This window comes from Varanus komodoensis, unplaced genomic scaffold, assembly GCF_004798865.1.
Source record: "Varanus komodoensis strain SLA01 unplaced genomic scaffold, ASM479886v1 scaffold38, whole genome shotgun sequence".
Lineage (NCBI taxonomy): Eukaryota > Metazoa > Chordata > Lepidosauria > Squamata > Varanidae > Varanus > Varanus komodoensis.
In genome coordinates, this window is record NW_025335909.1 from 8,543,757 (window position 1) to 8,563,469 (window position 19,713).

Genomic DNA, 19,713 nt, shown 5'->3' on the forward strand with positions numbered 1-19,713 from the left:
GGGCCCCTTGCCCGAGGCAGCTGTCACCTTGGGCTCGAGCGGGCGCCGCCCGAGGCACCGCACACCGCGAGCTCTCTGAGCCCCTTGGGGTAGGCCTGAAACTCCTCCACCGTTTCCGGGGCAACCAGCCCGCCATGTTTCTCCAGGCGCTTCCGGCCCGCTTGCCCCACCTTCGCGGCCTCGCCATTGGCCAAAGCCGGCGCCGCGGATGGACGGGCAGCTGGGCCAATCAGAGCCGTCCACGAAGCCAGCTTCGCGTCGTCATTCTCCTCCCGAGGAGGCGGGGCCGAGAAAAAGACGGATGTGGCGCAGAGCCACTGCGAGGCGAGCAGGGGGCCAGAAGGCCCGCCCTCGAGGGCGGGGCGGAGTGGGACTGGCGTGAGCGGGGGCCAGTAGGGGAAGGGGAAGGGAGGAAGGGCGTGGCCGCGGGCGGAGGCAGGATGTGAAAGCGAATGCGGGCAGAGCTGCGGCCGGGCCGGCGCGAGGTAGGTAGGTAGGTAGGTAGGCGGGCGGCGGGGCCGCGCGGGCGGGGGTCGCCGAGGCGAGCCCCGCGGGGCAGAGGCGCGGCCGGCCGGGGGGCGCCTCTCGCGGCTGCGCGCCGCCTCCTGCATCCCAGCGCGCGGGCCGCCCGGGACGAGGCAGCCGCGCAACCCGCGCAGGGACCCGGACGGCCAGCCCTGCCGTTGCGGAGGCGGCTGGGGCTCGGTCCTCCCGCGCCCGCCCCCTGCGCAGGCTGCCGCCCTGCTGCTCTTCCGTAGGAAAGCGGGGCGAGGGGCAGCATGGAGGGAATGCGGGAGAGGCGCTTCCTCCTCGCTGCCCGCCCGGGGGTGCGCCTCTTGGGCCCTTCCGGTGGCGCTCACCCCCGGCCGAGAGCAGCGCCGCAGCCAAACCATCTGGAGGCCCCAAGCTGCGCCCCCCACCCTCCCCCCCCCCGGCCTAGCGGACGGGCGCTGCAGCCCAAAGGTCCAGCCTCCCGGGAAGGTGGGAAGACTCGGAGGTGGAGGCCGAGGCTGCGGGTCCGTCTAGCTGTCCTCTGGGAGACCCTATCTGAACCAGTTTCTTTACCTAGGTGAGGCCTCGGAGGAGATGCGCCTCCTGCCCAGCCCCGTGGCCAGATGAATCTCGTATCGATGGCAGCTGTGGTGGCCGTGGCGGAGCCAGAGCTGAAATGGGTGTCCCTGTGGCTCCGTGTCCGCTGGGCGGCGGTGCTGGTCGTCCTCGTGGGCGCGCTGCTTGTGCCGTGGCTCCCACTGGCGCTGGTGGAAGAGCAGTACCATGCCATGCTCAAGGGCTTGTCCTTGCTGAAAAGCAAGCTGGGACTGGGCTACGTGGGGATCACCAGCTACACGGGGCAGACGACCGGCCTCAGCGTCACCTCGGGCAGGCTGGAGCTGCTGGTGCTGAAGCCCAAGGTCTCTCAAGGTACCTAAAGGCTGCTAATACATAAAGCATGAAATAGAACAAGCCGGAATATAGGAGGAGAAGCCAACGCCTTCCATCATTCTCCAAGATTTCTCTCTGGGCCTCAAATGCTGTTTGCTCATGAGCGCTCGCAGTCAAACACACGGTGCCATGTAAAGGCAGAGAGGTAAAACTGGAGCGCTCGCATCCGTAGCATAAGCCCAGTTTGGCCAGGACGTCAAAGGTCTGGGGAAACAACATGCTTCCGCCAGGTGCTGAAAATGACGGGCCACAGGCGAGCCTCTGTAAGCCCCCCCACACGGAGCAATGCCTTCGCTGTGCTCTGTGGGTGGCAACACCACTGCAGGGGCCCTGGACATCCCTGCTCCATTTGTGTGGGCCAAGCGCGCGGGCAGCAGGCCCGGGCTGGGTGCAGGAGCCTTTCCCCAGCCGGCCCAAGGCCCCCTGCAGGCCGGGCAGGACCTCCCCTGCTGGCACGCAGCAAGAGCCTTTCCTCCCACTCCTTGCTGCTGTAACCAGAGGCAGGCTGTTTTTCGAAAGAAAATCCTGATCAGGTCAAAGTGTTTGAAAATGCATCACGTCCATCTGTTTGGACCAAGCTGTGAAGGCATAGCGTGACCGCTTGCCTGGGAACCGCGCAGACGAAGGCGCATGCCCGACCCCTCGTGTCCTGCTTGGGGCTTTCCGGAGGTATCTGGTGGGCTGGATGCCAGAAATGAGTCTTTGGGCCAAGCCAGCTTCAGGGCTCTTTTGGTGTCCGTACTAATTCCAGCCATCTCCCTGCAACAGTCTTTGAAATGCTCATCTAATGCCCACCGTCACTTCCCGGGCATGGGCTAAGTCCTGTGCGGGAACAGGTTAGCTTGGAAGACAACCAGGGATAGAGGTCCTGGCAGTCTTGCTGCAACCCGTCTGTCTTTCCTGCCTCCTGTGGCTGAAGCGACCCAGAAATCCGCGACTGTAGAAAAGGGGGTTGTCCTGGAGGGACACCAAATGCTAGAACACGGTGCTGTGGCGATCTTGACCGTCCCCGTCACTGTGTGGTGCTTGCGCAGCTGGGCAGCCAAGATTTGGCAACTACGACATGCCGTACAAAGCCTGTGATTTGTCCATGTGCGTTTCTGCCATCCTCTTGCCTGACTCCTCTTCAGAGGGGTGACAAGCAACTCAGAAGAATACAAAAGAATGAACAAAAATGTACTCTTGATAAGCTTCCCTCCTATGGCTTCTTGGCTCTAGAATATACCTTTGTATAAGAGCTGATGGGTTTGCTTTGTTTCAGAGGTCAGATTAGAAGCCAGAGCAGCCCTGAACCAAGCGCTGGAGATGAAAAGGCAAGGGAAACGCGAGAAGGCACACAAACTTTTCTTGCACGCCCTCAAGATGGACCCTGATTATGTGGATGCCTTGACCGAGTTTGGCCTCTTCTCTGAGGAGGAAAAGGACATCATTCAGGCTGACTACTTGTACTCCAAGGCTCTAACCATCTCTCCACATAACGAGAAGGCGTTGATTAGCCGCGACCGGACGCTGCCCCTTGTCGAGGAGATCGACCAGAGGTACTTCAGCATCATTGACAGCAAGGTCCAAAAGATCTTCTCCATCCCGAAGAGCAACTCTGCCCTGCGGCGCGTGATGGAGGAGTCGTACTACCACCACATCTACCACACGGTAGCCATCGAGGGGAACACGCTCACCCTCTCTGAGATCCGGCACATCATCGAGACCCGGTACGCTGTTCCCGGGAAGAGCCTGGTGGAACAGAACGAGGTCATCGGCATGCACGCCGCCATGAAGTACGTCAACACCACGCTGGTCTCCAGAATAGGGTCCGTGACCCTCAGCGACATCCTGGAGATCCACAGGCGAGTGCTGGGCTATGTGGACCCGGTGGAGGCCGGGCGGTTCAGGACTACGCAGGTGTTTGTCGGGCACCACATCCCGCCCCACCCCCGCGACGTGGAAAAGCAGGTGCTCGAGTTCGTACAGTGGATCAACTCGGAAGATGCCATGGGCCTCCACCCAGTTGAATTTGCGGCCTTGGCCCACTACAAACTTGTTTACATACACCCCTTTGTCGACGGCAACGGCAGGACCTCCCGGCTCCTGATGAACCTTATCCTCATGCAGGCCGGCTACCCGCCCATCACGATCCGCAAGGAGCAGCGGGCGGAGTACTACCACGCCCTGGAGGTGGCCAACGAGGGGGACGTCCGGCCGTTCATCCGCCTGATCGCCAAGTGCACCGAGACCACCCTGGACATGCTGCTCATCGCCACCACCGAGCACTCGGTGGGCTTGCCCGAAGCACACGGCAGCACTGTGGAGTGCCAACAGACCATCTCCGTCAAAACCCGAACGTGACACGGAGACGGGGGGGGGGGGACGGACCCGCCGGCTTGGCACCTGTGCTTCCAGACATCTTAAGGGGGCGGAATGAAAGAGGCACTTTTAGGCATTTCATTTATTTAAAACAGTTTTAAGTTAAAATCTTTTTGCAGTAATATTTCAACCTATTTATTATCCCATAACATCAAGCCAAATGTAAATTATTTCTGGGTAACTTGACTGGTTTTGTACTGACAAGGGAGGGAGGGTGGGTCCTAAGAGCAGGAGCTGCGGCCAGCAAGGAGCACGTCTCCAAAGGGCCCTCGAGGCCTGGGCAGCTGTCAGGCAGAGCTCCCCGAGCTGGCAGGTCCGCCCACGGGGGGCTTCCCAGCCAGCACCCCTGGACAGGGAAGAGCGGCTGCTGCACAGCAACGCAGCCAAGGACTCGATGCATCGCCACCTTCCAATATGGCTAATCTGACAGGCGGCACGGGGTGCTTCCAGGCTTCATAGCCGGGCGGGGGGGATCTTTCCAGAATCTGCCCCAAGCTGCAACCTGCATATCCCCATGGCTTGCTTTGTTTGCGCATGTCAGTTGCCAAGCTGAAGCATCTCCCATGTGCCAGCACCCTGGCCCCTTGGCCAGGGGGCCTGCTCAGCCCCCTTACCATGCCCCGCACCGAATATGATCACTCCTGTGAGAGATCTCGCCTTGAGCCTGGACCAAAGGCCACGATTACTAACCCCGAGGGCCCTACTGGCTTTTACCCAGCAGTCTTCACACAACACAGTGATGCTGCGTGGGAAACTTGAGTGACTCAACGCAGGGCAGGGCCTGCTGTGAAAGACCTGCACTGAGCAGCCAGCAGGGTGGCCTGGGACCCCTCTCACAATTGTTTGACTGTAAGTTGTGAAGAATTCGGTAGAAATCCTGCCTTAGCACTTCACTTGACAAGAAAGGAACCGCAGGAGAAGCGAGCGTTGCCCCAGAATTCCAAGGAGCGCCGTGAAAGGGACTGTGCTTCTGGGTGTTGGCAAGTGCACCTTAGTTAAGCGCTCGAAGGCAGCAGAACAGCTGCATAGGTTGACCGTCCCCTCCCCTTTCTTTGCTCCACGTCACAGTCTTCCTTCTAGGAAATGCGGATTGCGGAAGAGCTGCACAAAGTATGTATTAGAAAACTGAACAAGATCAATGGACAGATCAGGACTCCAGGAGTGCCAAAGTCAAGGGCGCCTGCTTAGAATTAGTTCTGTTAGGCAACAGTATTGCAAGCCTGAGTCATGCCTGCCAAAATGCTTGTGGGGAACTGCTTTCCAAAGGCGCAGGAGCACTAAACGACGCGGCACGAGGTCAGGCAGGGCACACGCGCACCATGCCTGTGTGTGTGGCACCGGTAATGGCTGCGCTGGGGGAGAACCTGCAGGCGCCTGGAGCCCCACACGAGCTCAGAGCAGCCCATCGGAAGCCATGTGGTGTTGCCTACATCACAGGAATGGAGTTACGGGCCACACTTGCTACCTGGGAAAAGGGGAATCTAAGAACAAGTGTGCTTGCTCTTGCTAGGAAATTGGTCAAGAATGCTGCACTTTGGCTATTTAAAAGAAAACAGGAACAAATTGCCACAGTGTGCTTTTTGAATGTGAACTCCTACTCTGATATAAAAGAGTTCCAGAAGCAGAAACTGTGTCCTTTCTTAAATAACAGGGTCTTCAGAACAGAGCTTTACCTTAAGGACTTTGTACACTTAGAAGTAACGCCACCACCACTTTGAAGCAGACTTCCTCCTTAGGGGGCATATGCAAGAAAAACCGAACCCTGGGAGTCCCTTTGTTTTCATCCAACCCCTCAAGCTGATCTCCTATAAGCTTAAAATCCTGCTATGCAAACCTGATTATCCAGAAACTTGGACATTCTGGGTACAGCTCCAAATCGCTTCCCACAAATCCAAGCTCTTTTCCTGGTCACAGGAAAAGAAAAGGGTATCCCACCGCGATTCTTGCTGACTGCTGAAGGGCAGTTCAGTTCCTGCCGGGAAAGCCCAGCTGTTGTCCCTGATCTCTCATTTCCACCGCCACCAGCCTCCTAGCAGCACGAGCAACGCTCAAGACAGCTTTCGGGCTATCCTTTAATGAACGTAAGAGGAACATCAGCTGACACTTCACTCTGCTTACAAAACCAAAATAGCACTGAACGAGGCAAAAAACAGAAAATAAAAAAAGGTTAGCAGATACAAAGACACGCGTTTGGCAAACCAAGGTGCCAAATGGTCCACAGAAACGGCACAGCCAAGCTTTTACAGGTGGCTCTTGGGAGGACCATGTCAAAGCAAACTTAAAAATCATGGTCTGGCATGTCCTTTACAAATGCACAAATATAGATATAAAAAACAGACGAGCTTGAGCAAATCGTCAATACGGGTTCAATATAAATACTTACCCTGCTCCCAAGTACTAAAATAGGCCATTATAGTGAGGTTGCTAGCATCTGCTATTTATAACAACTTTATACAGAGGGAGACGGATGGTGCCACAAACAGGAGGGGAAGGGGGTGCGTGTCCTGTACCTATTCGGTGCACGGTGAGGGAGAAGCCGCTGGGGCCAGCTGGACCTGTGCCGCCGGGGGATTTGTACAAAGCAGAACAAGACGCTTTCACATTAACCTTCATTTCTTAAAAAGGTTTTGAGGAAAAAAAAAGAAAAAAAGGACCCGACCTCTAAAGTGAGTTCTCTCATTACCCCTCAATATGAGGGAGTGTTTAAAGCCATTTCAACCCAGTGCCCATCCCCAGACCAAACTGCAACACCTTCGCCCTCTGACTCCCGGAGGGAGGGGAAACCCAGCATCCACCGGCCCCGGCTCCATGCAGCTCGGTGGGTGCAGAAGCTGCGAGGGGAACAAGCAGGCGGGAGGCGCCCGCTCCTGGCGTCCGAGGCAGCACTGCGCACGCTGAGCACCCCCCACACACGCACCCGCACCGGTCACTTGTTCAGGAGCAGCCTGGCAAAGTCTGCATTGGACATCTTCTTGGGCTCCTCCGAGGACGGAGAGGCAGCGGCGGGCGGGGTGTCCCGGGCCATGCCGTTCTCCGCCTTGGCCCCCAAGTTGCTCTGGCGCTGCAACGCTCGGGGGACCATCGAGAGCTGGGTGCGCCCCTTGCCCCGGCTGTGGAAAGAACACGACACGAGAGGGGCTGCGTCAGGAGCTTGCGCGCTGGGGCCTTTGAAAGCAAGCGTGATGTGCCCTGAGGGAACCGTGGCTTTACTATGTCGACCAGTCATGGGAATTTGGGAGGCGGCGGGTTTTGGAAGCCCGACTCCAGCCAGGAAGCATGACTTGCCGGCCACAGCCCCGCTCACACTGCTTGCGCAGGTCCGAGCAGCTGCAAAGCTCTAGAAATGGGCTGCTTTGAGTATCGTTCTCTTCCTGCTCTCACACACAAATTGGGCCCTCTGTCCCCACCACACAGTGCATCTAGACCTTGAGACACGCTAGAGCAGTGGTGGCGAACCTGCGCCACACAAGCCACAGCGGGCACGCAGAGCCCTCTGCTGGCACACGAGCCAAGTCACCCCAGCAGCCGAGCATCGGATAACAGCGCACACAGGGGCTGTGCGCACGCTCGGAAAGGAGCGGCGGTGCCAGGCAAAGATGTCACGAGCCACGACACATTAGCCACGACTCATCCGAGCTTTCGCATGGCCAGTCGGTGCGCTGCCAAGGATATATATATATATTTGCTTGGACTGGCTGTGAGCTGTTTTTTCTAAACTAAAACCTGAGTTTTCAGGTTTTATTGTACTGTAGTGTTGGCACTTTGTGATAAATAAGTGGGTTTGGGGTCGCAGTTTGGGCACTCGGTCTCTAAAAGGTTCGCCATCACTGCTCTGGAAGTTCAAGCCGCAGCGCCCCCTCGCGCACAACAGAAATGCACAAAGTGCAGGCGCTTGGGAACGTGTGGCGAACCTCTCCAGCCCAGCATGCAAAGGTGTTTCTGAAGATGGGGCGCAGCCACGGATGTGTCCACACTTCAGCCACGCCAACGCTTCTGATTGTAACAAGCACGCTTATACTGTTTGTTGGCCAGGTCTCACGCCTCATTCTCAGAAGCCTGCAACGTAAGCGCACCCAAACGCACAGCAGCATCCGCCCGAGCGAGCACAGGGAGCTGCAACCGCCAGCGCTGCCTTAAGAACACGCACGACGGACGCAAGGACTCGATAACCCAGGGCTTTCGCCTGGCCCTCAAAAGCAACCAAGAATGGCGACATCTTGCCTTCCATCCAGAACCAGGCGGACACTTCCTCAGGAAGGATTCCTTCGTGCTGCCAGGTCCTGGACCAACCCATTCCCCTGCCTTTCCACCAGACACGGTGCCCAGCAGGTTCCCAGAGCACGCGGGGGCCTCCTGCGCAGGCACGCGCCCGAACCCGCCCCGCCCCGCCCGCGCCACTCGCTCCGCATACTCACGCGCCATAGAGCTGCCGGGGGGCCATGGGCTGAGCGGCCCTCCCCACGGCCTCGGCCCTCTCGGGCAGCCTTCGGGCAGGCGGGTTGCTGATAGCCACCTTGATCGTGTGGTCCTTGATGGTCAGGCCGTCCATCTTCAGCACGGCTTGGGAGGCCTGGGCTTCGTTTTCGAACTCCACGTAGGCCAGGCCCTAAAAGGGGCGAGGGAGGGGTGCAGGTGTAGCAAGCTCTGCTTCCCGGCCCCCCACTGGCCCCGCACTGGGGCAAGGGCGCAGGCGGCATCCCATGCCTGCCCCAGCCTCGCTTGGAGAAAGAGTCGGGGGGGGGGCTGCCATGGCCCAGAGCCGGGAAGGGCGTACCTTGGGCTTGCCGGCCCGGTTCGTGACCAGCCGGATGTCCTTCACGTTCCCGTGGACTTTGCACACCTCCTCCAGCTCCTCCTTAGTGCAGGAAAACGGCAGGCCGGAGATGAAGAGCTTGTGCTTCTCCAGAGCAGTGCTGTACTTGAACACCTGCGGAGAAGGGAGATGAGGCACAGAAAGCCTGGCATTTCCTTTCCATGCGGGGCTTCAGTTTTCATAGGTTCAGGTGTAAACACCTGGCTTTGTACACCGACTTTGCCGTCGAGAGAGAAAAGCCTAGACTCCTGCTTCGTGCTTGCAGAGGATCGACCCCTACAGAGGATGCATTAAGAACCGGAGCATCCGCTCGTCTGCCTCTGATGTGATGCACGTGGGCTAAGGACAGGGACCCTGGTTTACTGAAACAGACGTGCCCCCCAGACCTCCTTCCTCACACAACTCTCAACTGGCAAAGCTGCTGGAGCTCACCACCGAGGGAGCAGAAACGTACCTTAAAATCGGGATTCTTGGTCTTGTCGATGCAAGGAGAGACGAACATGGGCCGGCCCTCCACTTGCCTGCGATCCAGGCGGAGCGCCTGCAGGGCCGACTTCTCATCCTTGAACTCCACGTAGCTGTAGCCCCGAAAAGTCCCCTTGTTGCTGAAGACGGGGCGGACCTCTGCGACCTCCCCACAGTTCGCAAAGAGGTCCCTCAGCTTGGCCTCCGGCTCCGCCATGCCGTAGGACAGATTGCTGACAAACACCGTGACAGTGTCCTTCTCGCTGTTGTGGACGACTTTGGGAGCATCTTTCCACTTGGGGGCCTCCGCCTCCTCCTTTGGCTTGGAATCTGCCTTCCTAGGCAAGTTTCTTCCGAAGAGCCCGGTTTCCGTCTCCATGGCCTCGGCCTCCTCCTCCTCCTCCTCTTCCTCCTCCTCGGCCAGCGTGTCGCCACTGCCGCCCTTGTGCCTTTTGCTGGGCTGTTCGGCTGGTCAGAGAAACAACGCATCAGTCGAGGGGTTTCCAACGGACGGTCGGCATTGGCAGTATAAACGTTAAGCAGGGACACACGAGAGGGAGGGTGCTACTGTGCTCCTTGTGCCACCTAAGCTTGCCAAGAACGTCGGCCGCACATTCGGGAAAAGAAGAGCAAATTCCTGCCAGGGACCTGGCCGTCCCAGTCTGCTCATCCCAGCCCTTTGTACGAAGGGAAGCTGTCTGCACAGAGACCCCCCTACTTCCCCCATAAAGCACTGATCGCCTCACACACCGTCAAAGGAGGACAGGAGGGGAGCAGGGAGGTGCCAAAGCAGAGCAGCAAATGCCGAGGCAGAGAGGAATTTCGGCAGACAGGAGGCGAAGCAACAGGCCAGCTGCACCGGGCAGGGCTCCAGCTCCCTGGGCCAAAGCTGCACAGACTCCTCAAAGCAGACTCTGGATCTGGGCCGGGGGGATCACGGCGCATGCTGCCTCGCCCCCGCCCAGCAACGCACACGCTGACCGAGAGCGAGCTCTCCGCTTGGGCCGTGCTTCCTCCCGACCTCAGCCACCTTTCCCCCAGCAACAGGGCAGAACCCACGAGGAGCACGGGGCGCCGCTGCTGCACACAGGCCAGGCGGGGGCGGGGGCCGGGGCAGCTCTGCCGAGCGGGGGCCGACGCCAAGGGGGGCGGTACCTTCCTCTTCTTGCCCCCACTCGCCCTCGCCGTCGTCGTCCGCCTTGCGCTTATCTCCGGCCTTGGGCTTCTTGGACTTCTTGGCCGCCCTCTTCTCGGCCCGCGCCTGCTTCCGCTGCTCGGCCCGCGCCTGCTCCTCTTGGGCCAGGGCTGCTTCTCTCTCCGCAGCCTACGAAGAACAACACAGGAGGTCCTGCCACGGCGCCCACCTCCTCCGTGCCCCTCCAGCACCGGGTCAGGCGGATCCCGGGATCCCAAGCCGGGCTGGGAAGGCTGGCTTGGCCGAACCTGCACAGCCCCCACCCGCAAGGTGACTCAGGTGCACCTTTCAAAAGCCACCGAAGCGTGTGTTTCACGTCAAAAAGAATGCTTGTTAAATAAAGAACAGGCTGACCTTCACCCTCTGCTCATTGACTCGAGCGAGCCGCTTCTCTGTTTTCTGGACAGCCGCATCCCAGTCTTCCAGGGTGCCTGAAACAGGGCGGAGCAAGTCAGCCAGCCACGGTGCCCATCCGACGAGAGCGCCGCAGGACCAAGCGTGCCCCGGCGAGAACGTCACCGACGAGCCTTCCCAACGGCGCGGATTCAGGAGGAGACCCAGCGCTGACTTAAGTGAAGAGCTCCTGCAGCCGGGCCGGCTTGTCGTGGGCTGCTGGGAGACCCTGTCCCTGGCCCTGCTCAGGAGTGTGCCCTCATTTATGCGACAAGCTTCTCACCCACTTTTCACTATAAAATAATCCCAAAGTGGAAACAAAACCACGCGGCCAAAGAACACAGCCCTGACGAACAACCGGGCGACGGCGGGACTTGTGCGGCCCCAGAGCGCAGGCCTGCCTGCAGAGGGCCCGCGGGGGCTACCCGCCGCCCCTTCCCCCAGAGCCCTCCTGTGGGTCCCCCGGTCCCTGGCCAGGAGCGCTCAGCCCTGCCCTCCCATTCCAGGAACATCCCGGGCTGCCGCCCTCACTGAGCCCGGCAGGCCCTCGGCACCCGGGCAGCCGGGCGGCCAACGGCACTCGCCTTCCACCCGCTCCAGCGTGAGCAGCACCTCGCAGACGTGCTCCGGGTAGTCGCTCGTGCACTGCACCGCCCGGTGCAGGGCCTTCCTGCAGTGCTGCGTGTCGCCATGTGCCCTGCAAGACAGCGAGGGAAGCGGGTCACGCACCGCAAGCGGGCACCTCCGCCTCTGGCCCCGGGCAGCCCTCGAGGGGTCGCTGGGGGCGCCACGCCGTGGCACGAGCGCACTGAGGCACTTTTGACCGAGAGGCACAGGGCGGGGCGGGGGGGGCAGACCGGTAATACGAGGAGGTGGGGAGGCTGTTCGGCGATCCCTCCACAAGAGGTGGCCCTTGGGACTGAATGGTGGCTTGACAGGAGAAATGCCAGGCTCACACGGGGCCAGTTTTGAGGGGAAGCCCTGGAGTCATAATCTCCGCCTCCTTTTAAACCCATTACCATTAAAAGGGGCTTGCACAGCTTTTAGCTCTGCGCCAAGTAAGGGGAGTGGAACCATCTTCCCCGTTCAGCTGAAGGCAGTCAGAGCCACTGAGAAGCCAGCCAGCCAGCCAGGGGCCTGCGCCGGCGGGGCAGCGGCACGGCAGAGTCCGGCAGGGCAGCGCCAGGCCTCTTACCGCTCCAGGTTGTAATACTCCAGCCACATGTTGGCATACTTGGCGTTCCCTTTGGTCAGGATGTTATCCCAGAGTTCTCGCGCCTTCTGCATGTTGTTACACAGCCGCGCCTAAGGAGCAGGAGGCCGACACTCAGGCAGGGCCCGGACCACCCTAAGGAGGCGTGTCCTCTCGCTCACCCTCCTCCCCCGAGAGTGGAATTGCTGAAGCTCAGGCGTGCGGTGAGCCCCTTACCTCGATCCTTGCCCAGGTCTGCATTATGGTGCATGAAGGGTCCCCGCTCTCGCTAAACCCTGCAGGCAGAGGCAAACAGAGAGGTCCCGGCCAAGTCTCTACGGAGCAGCCAAGGGTCTCCGACAGAGGCTGCCCCCACCCACAGCCCCCTCCAGCAGGCTCAGCTGCAGGAGGCAAGGGGAGAGCACGCTGCCCGCCCTCTCCCCACTCTTTCCGTGTGTGATGCGACTTTTCAGGCTGCAAACCAGCAGTGGGATTCTCTTCACTGACTACATGGAAAGCTGCTGTGGGAGCCTTCCTGGCTGGGGCGGGGCACAGAAATACATAAACCAGGTGCCACGGTCCCCAGTCAGCACCTCAAGTGGGCAGGAGGCATGGGGGGAGCGTAAAGGTACAGCACCACCCGGGTAATTCAGCAATTTCCGAAGGGGGCACCAGTTACTCCAGGGGAGGCGGAAGTGGCAGGCCTCAGGCCTGCAGCCATGTGACCTCATCTCCGCCTTTGGACGGGGGGGGGGCGCTTTGTAACAGTCTTTGTGCTGGCTGGTCTGGAAAGGAGCTGCCACCCGGAGACATCCGGAAGGCGCCAGGCTGGGGAAGGCTCCTCTGGGGGCAGGCTGCCTGCTCCTCCACAGGACTGCCTGCCCGCTGCAGGAGCGCCCCCCATGCTCACGGGCGGCCAGGTTTTCCATGCCCCACACAGGGGCCGGGGGGGTCGCCTCCACCACTGCGCCCTGGCCAGGGGAACCAAACGCAGGCCTCCCCCTCCGTCGCAGCCCCCGTACACAGCCGGGACACCGGTCTGCGTGCCCTGGGCTGACTGGCATTGGAGGGAAGGCCACGAGGAGGGCGTCCAGCGGAGGACAGCTGGCCAAGAGCCTCAGGCCCCCGAACGGTCAGCAGGCGGTTCTGCAGCTGAAACCGTGCCGGCAACCACAGCTAGGGAAAAAGGCACGCCTCCCGGCTCCTTGCAGACAGACCCCGCAACCTACGCTCTTCCACTTCTTGCTTTAAGTACTCCACTGCATGGGCGAAGGCAGAGCGAAGTTCTTCCAGCTCTTTACTCGAGTCTGGGGGAAAAAAGCAAGTGAAAGGAAAGCACCCCCTCCAAGACAGCGCTTCCCTCCCGAGCTTCCTCCTGCAGTCACAGGAACCCCACAGGAAGCCACATCTCAGAAGAGGCCAAGAGGGAGCCCCGGTGCTGCCTTCCCCAAACCCGGGGTCCCGCAGATGTGCTGTGCCACAGCTCTCTTCGCCGTTGGCCAACAGAGCTGGCAGGCAGCAGCCTGGGGAAGCCTGGTCCATGAGGGCAGCCACAGAAGCATCTGCCTTTGGGAACCAGCCCCACAGCAACAGAAAAGGATGCGGAGGAGGTTACTGAAAGACAGCAGGGAGCCGGACTTGCCCGCTCCCCTTGTTCCCCTGCATTACCTGGGGGTCCCATGCATGGGCCTCGTGTTCACAAGCAGGGGTCAGGGGTCAGGGTGGGCAGAGGGCCACTTGGCAGGCAGAAGGCCATGTTTCGATCTCTGTCATGCCCAGGCAGGGCTAGGGAGGAGGGCCGGGAGAGCAGCTGCTGCCAGTCTGTGCCACCAGCCCTGGGCTAGTGGACCAAGGCAGGGCTGGCCAGGAACTTGGCAGCTTCTGAGCCCGCCCCCCCGCGTTACATATTGGTACAACCCCAACAGACTAGCTCCTTGCATGCATGGAAGAGCGGGTGCATCTCAGATCGTGGGGGCTGCTTCGGAGAGGAGAGCTCAGCTTTGGAGAGCAACGCTGTCGAAAAGGAGATGCTAAGCAGAATCCAGACTCCCGAACATGCACAATTACCTTGCGTAAAATCCACTCTTCTCCGCAAGTAATCCAAGTACCCCTGCCAGATTTCCACGTAGTCTGTGGCCTGAATGAAGCCGGCGTTCAAAGCCTTTTCAAAGGTTTCTAGCACAGACAAAGGAAAGCCAGCCGTGGGACACGGCTCTCCGCAAGGCCCCCACACCCACTAGTAGCGGGCTGTGAAGGATGCTCGGGGTCGCAAATTCGAGAAGAGCAAAGCCCTGAGCCTTCCCACATACCGCCTCCCGTCCCCGTGGGGCAGCTGTCACTCGCCGGGGCTCGTCGGTCCCCCCAGCTCAGCTAGCGAGCACCATTCACCGGTTGACCAACCCTCCCAGGCTGGGTTCAGACAGCACAACCAGCCAGGCACTAAACACCTGCGACGGCGGACACAAGCCCCATGGCCCTTGAGGGCAAGTCAACCCACAGCATGGCTGTCCAGACAAGGGGGGGATCAAGGAGCAGCCAACGCATCCTTCACAACGTGGTTATTCTGTTCCTTAACTGTTTTAAACTTCTGACGTGTTTCTGCTTCTATTACATTTTATTGTCCTTTCATTGTCTGCTCTACACACTGTGAAAGCCACCCAGAGGGCTTTGGCTACGGGGTGGAAGAGAAGCGGGAAAAACGGGGCTCAGACAAAGCGGACGGAGGCATTCTGCAAGCCGCCCCTGCACGTCCATCCGATACTCCTCAGCGAGAGCGCAAAGGATGGCCTCATACCGCGTGAGCCGCCGGGCCTTACCAGAAACCAGCTGATGCTCCACCTGGTGCCTCTCCATGGCCAGGAGATACTGGTTCCACAGTCGGACGGTCCAAGGGCAATTCCGGACGGCTCGCTCGTGCGCAGAGAGCACCACCTCCTTCACTCTCAGTTGCCGGTCCTGCAAGAATTCCACGCGGTCCTGGTTAAAACGCACGGCAGGCTCTGCCGCCAGTGAGCAACGAAGGAGCCGCCCGGGAGGCCCTGCCGGGGCTCCTCACCAGGTACTGAGTGTAGCGCGCCCACAGGTCGGGCACGAGGCAGTTCTCCGCCAAGGCGCGCTCGTATGTCAGCTGCACGCGGGCTGGGTCCCCCGCCTTCGTCTCAAAGTCTATGTAGGCTTGGTATTCGGCCAGCTTTGGCGTCTCAGCGACTAGCTGGAACAGAAGCGGGGGAGGAAGGAGACTGTTTCAGGCAGGCAGAAAGGCACCCGTGTGGAAACATGGGGGGTTTCATGTCGCCTTCGAAACATAAGGAAAGTACGGCTCAGCATGAAGGAGCCCCTGAGGAACTGGGCCCCTGCGCCTGGGGGTCGCCAGCTGGGCCTTCCTCGGGATGCAAGAAGCCTCATTTTTTAATGGCGTAAAGCAAAGAAAAGGCCTTTATTTCTTTTCTTTCATTTCTCTATTTCACACCGCTAGCGCGTTAAAGCAGCAAAGAGTAGCCAGAAGCCCACTGACAGAGATGGGAGAAAACGGTCGACCAACCTGAGCAGCACCAACACCTCAGACTTCATCAAAGATTAACGCCTCCAGGGACAAAGCACACAAGGGGCAAAGCAGCGACTCACCAGGGCCTCCTCGTAGGGCTTGCACTTCTCCAGCTGCTGCAGAGCCTTCCGGTAGCTTTTGACCGCCGCTTCTGGGATGGGCTGCTCAGACCACTCCTCGTATTCTGCATAAGCAGCTTCCATATCTTGGGGTGGAAAACCACGGCGGACCCCAGCGTCAGTGCCAGGAGCTGGCCTCCCTCTCCAAAGCCAAGCCCGCCCGCTCAGACACACCAGGCAGATGCTGCCCGCCCGGCTGCCCCCGCCACGCGCTTGCCAGCCCTACCTAACAGCGGAATCCCCAACTGGCGCCGGAACAGCGAGTGGATCTTTTCCAGCCGGGCGCTGCTGGTCTGCTGCTGGTCAGGGGAGGCGATGCTGCCGGCCGCCGGCTGGAGGCGGGAGAGAGCGGCAGGGGCGTCAGCCAGGCGGACCGATGCAGTGGGAACCGGCAAGATGAAGGCCCCAAGCACCAACCTCAGCCACGGGCGAGAGCCACGCGCACAAGCTGCCCGGGTCAGCAGTGCAGTTGCAGCCGGGGCCCCTGGCCGGCAAGGGCGGCGACACCCTCGACCGGCCAGCGAGAGCCAGGAGTGGACCCTGGCCGCCCCCCTCCGGCACCCAGGGCCCGGCTAACCCGTCCTCTCTGGATGCACGCCGGGGTCGGGGAAAGGCCCCCCCCCCCGGCCATCGCAGCCCCCCCCCCCCCCGGCCCGCCCAACTTCCAGCTCGCAGGACAGAATCTCCGCCCTACCCCACTGCCCCGTGTCCAGGTAACTCGTCCCCGAGAATGCAGCGCCAGCGCAAGGGCCAACCGGGCCGGCGAGGGCGTTACCTGCACCGTCGCCAAGATGGCGTTCTCAAACTCCCGATAGGCCTCCCAAATGGCCGCTCCTTTTGTCACGTGGAGGCCGACCGCCGTCAGGGCTCTCTCGAATATGGAACGAACTCTCTCTATGCCCCCCTCCTGGCCAATGCCCCCGATCGAGTACTGGGCATACTCCAGCCATATCTCAGGACCTCGGAGAAAGCGCCAGAATGCTGACATTCAGTTCTACAAAGCACTAGGGAAAGCGACCCTGGCGAGCTTCTGAGCCTGCCAGTGCTCCCAGAAGAACAACTGTCGTTAAGAACTTTTAAACGCTGCATTGTTTGGTTTTTAAGTTGCTTACATCTGCCTTTTCTGAAATCTTGCCTACTGGACTATTATTCAACTGAATACTGTGCAAGCCCTCTGAATACTGTTTATCTGAAGGGCAAGCTAGCAATCTGCCAAGGATGAACTTTCCAGATTTCCACACTCAAACACAAGCAAAAGTAGAGGTGGAAAGAGTAGAAATTCTATATCCAGCACAAAGGGATACTGAGGGTCAAGCCTGTTACTGTTCCGCAACAGGCGAGGGAAGAGCAAAGGAAAAGAGCAGGCACTCCTGCAGCTGACCTGCACGTCCCCTGCTCCTGTCATTCACCTCCCATCCTTGTACAACTTGGATTTCTTCTTTCCTCAGGAAGCTCTCCAACATGGCACAGGGCAGAGGCAAGCAAAGATGCAAACTTCAGAATGCTCTGCAGCAGCCTGCGCGTCAGACCAGCCTGACTTAAAATTCAAAGTGCTTCATTCTGAAAAGTGTATCCTGCTGATTCACAGTCTTTGAGCTGGAAAAAGTGCCAATATTGTCCAAAAAGGTCCGGCTGCTGTTTCTTCATCAAAACCAATTTAACGCAACCTTACGACATTTTATCCCAATTTTATGACATTTCATCCCCCATGAAGGGCTGTAGAAAAAACCAAATAAGCCAACTTACAGATATAATCTTTCACAGCTCGTTCAAAGAGATCGTAGATCTTTTCCCGATCTGAGTTTTCTGAAGCCATCCGAATCTCATCTCTCAGCCAGTCTAGCCAGATCTCTGCAAAGCACAGGAATGGTAACTATAGGAGGAAGCACTTCACCACATGTCAATATGGTACATTCTCAAACTGAAAGCTGCCCCCTACTCATACGCGAATATATTTTCATAAGTGAACACTGCAAATCAAGGGATGACTTTCAGGAAGAACCAAAGACACTCATTATGCCTACCTTCAGTGAGGGGAAAGAGCTCGCTCATCTTCTGACGGGCTCTTCGGAGTTTTATTAGTTCCCCTTCCTGGTGTAACAATTTTATCAGATCCAGATGACAGTTGTAGTCAAAGGCATTGATGGACAGCTTAAAGATGACAACAAAACAGCGTTTGTTACCTCTCACCGGAAGCGTAGCTGGCACTTATTCACACAACTGAAAGACTCACAAAACCAAAAAACGTGGAAGAATGGAAGAACCGGGATATTTTAATGGCTCCTTCCGGCACAGTCTTTTAGCGGGAGGGCTGTTGAAACTGGCTAGCACATTTTCTTTTTAAAAACACACTTCTCCTCCCCCCCTCCCCGCCCCAGCCGCCAAGCCTTTGCTACCTCCAGCCGCAAAACTTTAGCAGTCTGGCTCGGAACGAGAAATGGCAAACAAGGCAGGATGCTCAACGTGTGCCCGCGAGAGCCCCCCCCCGCGGTGCCACGGAGGGGTCTTCCAAGCAAAAGCAGCCTCGCGGGGAGTTCAAGCCGCGGACCGCAGAGACCGCATGGGACGGACCCGCATCGGGCAGACCGGCCCCACGCCGGCCCGGCCCGGCCCGCGCCCCCCGAGCCGCGGCCGGCGGGCCTGGCGGGAGCTCGGGGCTCCCCGGCGCCGGGATCGCGGGGGGTCGCGCGCCCCAACGGCGAGGGGCGGGGCGCGGCCGAAGCCCCGCCCAGGCCTCACCTGCTCCTCCAGGCGCTGGATCTCGGCCTCGTTCTCCTTCTCCTCATCCTCGCCGTCCCCGGAAGACTCCTCGGACTCCGACTCCCCGCCGCCGCCGCCGCCCTCTTCGCCTTCGTCCTCCGAGGCTTCCGCTTCGCGCAGTTCCTCCTCAGCCACGGCCGCCGCTCCGCCATCCGCCGCCATCTTGCTCGGGCGCCGCTCTGCCTTCCCCCGCAGCTAAGCCCCGCCCACACCGCGAAGGCCCCCTCGCACGCCACGCTTATGGGCTGCCCTGCCGGATGCCTGACTGGAAAACGCTCCTCAAAAGCAGCCCGGATTCGGGGCGCTTTTCAAACCGCCGCTCCATAATGTCGCCCACCCACGAGGTCGCCGAGAAGCACGACTGGCGAGGAAGCAGTGGCGGGAAGGCGTCGTCCTTTGACCCTCTCAGACTGGCAGAAGGCTCCGGCAGCCCCGAGGGCCGGCGTGAGGGCTTCAAGGAAGGGCGAGGAGTCTCACGCTGTTGCCTGGATGCGCGGGAAAGGCAGGCTGGAGCGGCCATGCGGCATGTGGCAGGGCCCGCATTCGCCGCAGCGGCCAATAGGAGGCCAGCAAGCGCGCCGCGCCGCGAGCAGCAAGACGGCGCCGTGTGATTGGCCCGTCCTCCGCGTGCATTTGGGCTCTCTTTTTTAATTGGCTCTTTGAACGGTTTGCGCTGCCGCGTTCCAAGCACTGCGCAAAACCTGTCCCCGTCTGCCCAATTTTAGATTGGAAGCTCCTTGGGGGCAGGGACCTGCGCTCTCGGACTCATTGAATGATAGTGGAGAAAATGCACGCACAGCTGTACACAATTCAAGAACGGAGGGGAAAGTGTTGCCAAGGTTTCCAGCAACAGACCTTGCTGGCAACTCCTGTCCCATACCACACGATACTGGGATCGGGCGGGGGGAGCACGGGAGCACTTTGCACATGTGCAGAAGTGCTAAGAACTTCCACGTTTAAAAATATGCTCTCTGCCACCGGAATATAAGGCAGGAGACCGGCTGCGAAAGGCCCGCAGGCTTCAGAGCACGTGTAAAGCAGCACGCTCGCATTCGTGCTTTTTTCCTTGGCTTGGTCCTGTGAGCCTGAGCCCAGATCTCCGAGGCGTCAGTCGCGTCCCGAAGGGGCTTTTCCAGGTCGCTTCGCCTTCTTCTTCTTCCTCTCGTGGCGCGTGCCGAGGCGACCGCGGCTTCTCCGGGGCATGTTTAAGGCCTCCCTCGTGCAAACCTCCCGAGGTCAGCCGCTTCGGCCCGCGCGAGAGTCCTCGCTGCGCCGCGAGAGCGCGCGCCAAATACCCCCCGGGCAGCAAGCGGTTAATTCCCCGGGGGAGGGGGGAGCGCGGCCGGGGGCGGTCACGTGCCGCGCGGGGGCGGTGTCACAGGCGAGCCTGCTGCGAAGCAGGCAAGATGGCGGCGCTCCGGGCGGCGG

General features: G+C 59.8%; 3 protein-coding genes across 4 annotated transcripts in view; 2 read left to right on the top strand and 1 right to left on the bottom strand.

Annotated features, from left to right (window-relative positions):
* Positions 1-443: 443 nt before the first annotated feature.
* FICD (FIC domain protein adenylyltransferase) lies at positions 444-3,912 on the top strand. The gene is made up of 3 exons (XM_044440722.1): positions 444-485; positions 1,070-1,422; positions 2,705-3,912. The coding sequence occupies exons 2-3, from the start codon at positions 1,116-1,118 to the stop codon at positions 3,784-3,786; spliced, it is 1,389 nt and encodes a 462-aa protein (XP_044296657.1). The 5' UTR covers positions 444-485; positions 1,070-1,115; the 3' UTR covers positions 3,787-3,912.
* A 1,946-nt stretch (positions 3,913-5,858) lies between these two features.
* SART3 (spliceosome associated factor 3, U4/U6 recycling protein) lies at positions 5,859-18,449 on the bottom strand. Of its 2 annotated transcripts, none has more exons than XM_044440720.1 (19): positions 18,265-18,449; positions 17,550-17,676; positions 17,272-17,376; positions 16,301-16,485; positions 15,752-15,857; positions 15,487-15,611; positions 14,918-15,073; positions 14,679-14,817; positions 13,930-14,037; positions 13,092-13,169; positions 12,100-12,158; positions 11,866-11,975; positions 11,255-11,367; positions 10,632-10,708; positions 10,238-10,406; positions 9,073-9,550; positions 8,579-8,735; positions 8,220-8,410; positions 5,859-6,914 (listed from the first exon to the last, which is right to left on the bottom strand). In XM_044440720.1, the coding sequence occupies exons 1-19, from the start codon at positions 18,445-18,447 to the stop codon at positions 6,731-6,733; spliced, it is 2,850 nt and encodes a 949-aa protein (XP_044296655.1). In that variant the 5' UTR covers positions 18,448-18,449; the 3' UTR covers positions 5,859-6,730. The 2 variants fall into 2 exon arrangements, with proteins under 2 accessions (XP_044296655.1, XP_044296656.1); XM_044440721.1 differs by having other exon boundaries at positions 8,579-8,731; positions 9,072-9,550.
* A 162-nt stretch (positions 18,450-18,611) lies between these two features.
* Positions 18,612-19,713, top strand: part of ISCU (iron-sulfur cluster assembly enzyme) — a 4,526-nt gene continuing 3,424 nt past the window's right edge. The window contains exon 1 of the mRNA XM_044440956.1: positions 18,612-18,748. Coding sequence (XP_044296891.1) covers positions 18,612-18,748 — 137 coding nt within the window. The remainder of the gene's footprint in view (positions 18,749-19,713) is intronic.

What these genes read in the sequence shown, in the direction of transcription:
- SART3 (XM_044440720.1), bottom strand. Translation starts at nt 18,447, where the DNA reads ATGGCGGCGGATGGCGGAGCGGCGGCCGTGGCTGAGGAGGAACTGCGC. An exon ending in ACCGGGCCGGCAAGCCCAAG is followed by an intron (nt 8,411 to 8,578) that starts GTACGCCCTTCC and finishes CGCCCCTTTTAG; the next exon opens with GGCCTGGCCTACGTGGAGTT. An exon ending in CCCCGGCAGCTCTATGGCGC is followed by an intron (nt 6,915 to 8,219) that starts GTGAGTATGCGG and finishes TTCTTTCCACAG; the next exon opens with CCGGGGCAAGGGGCGCACCC.
- FICD (XM_044440722.1), top strand. Translation starts at nt 1,116, where the DNA reads ATGAATCTCGTATCGATGGCAGCTGTGGTGGCCGTGGCGGAGCCAGAG. An exon ending in GAAGCCCAAGGTCTCTCAAG is followed by an intron (nt 1,423 to 2,704) that starts GTACCTAAAGGC and finishes GCTTTGTTTCAG; the next exon opens with AGGTCAGATTAGAAGCCAGA.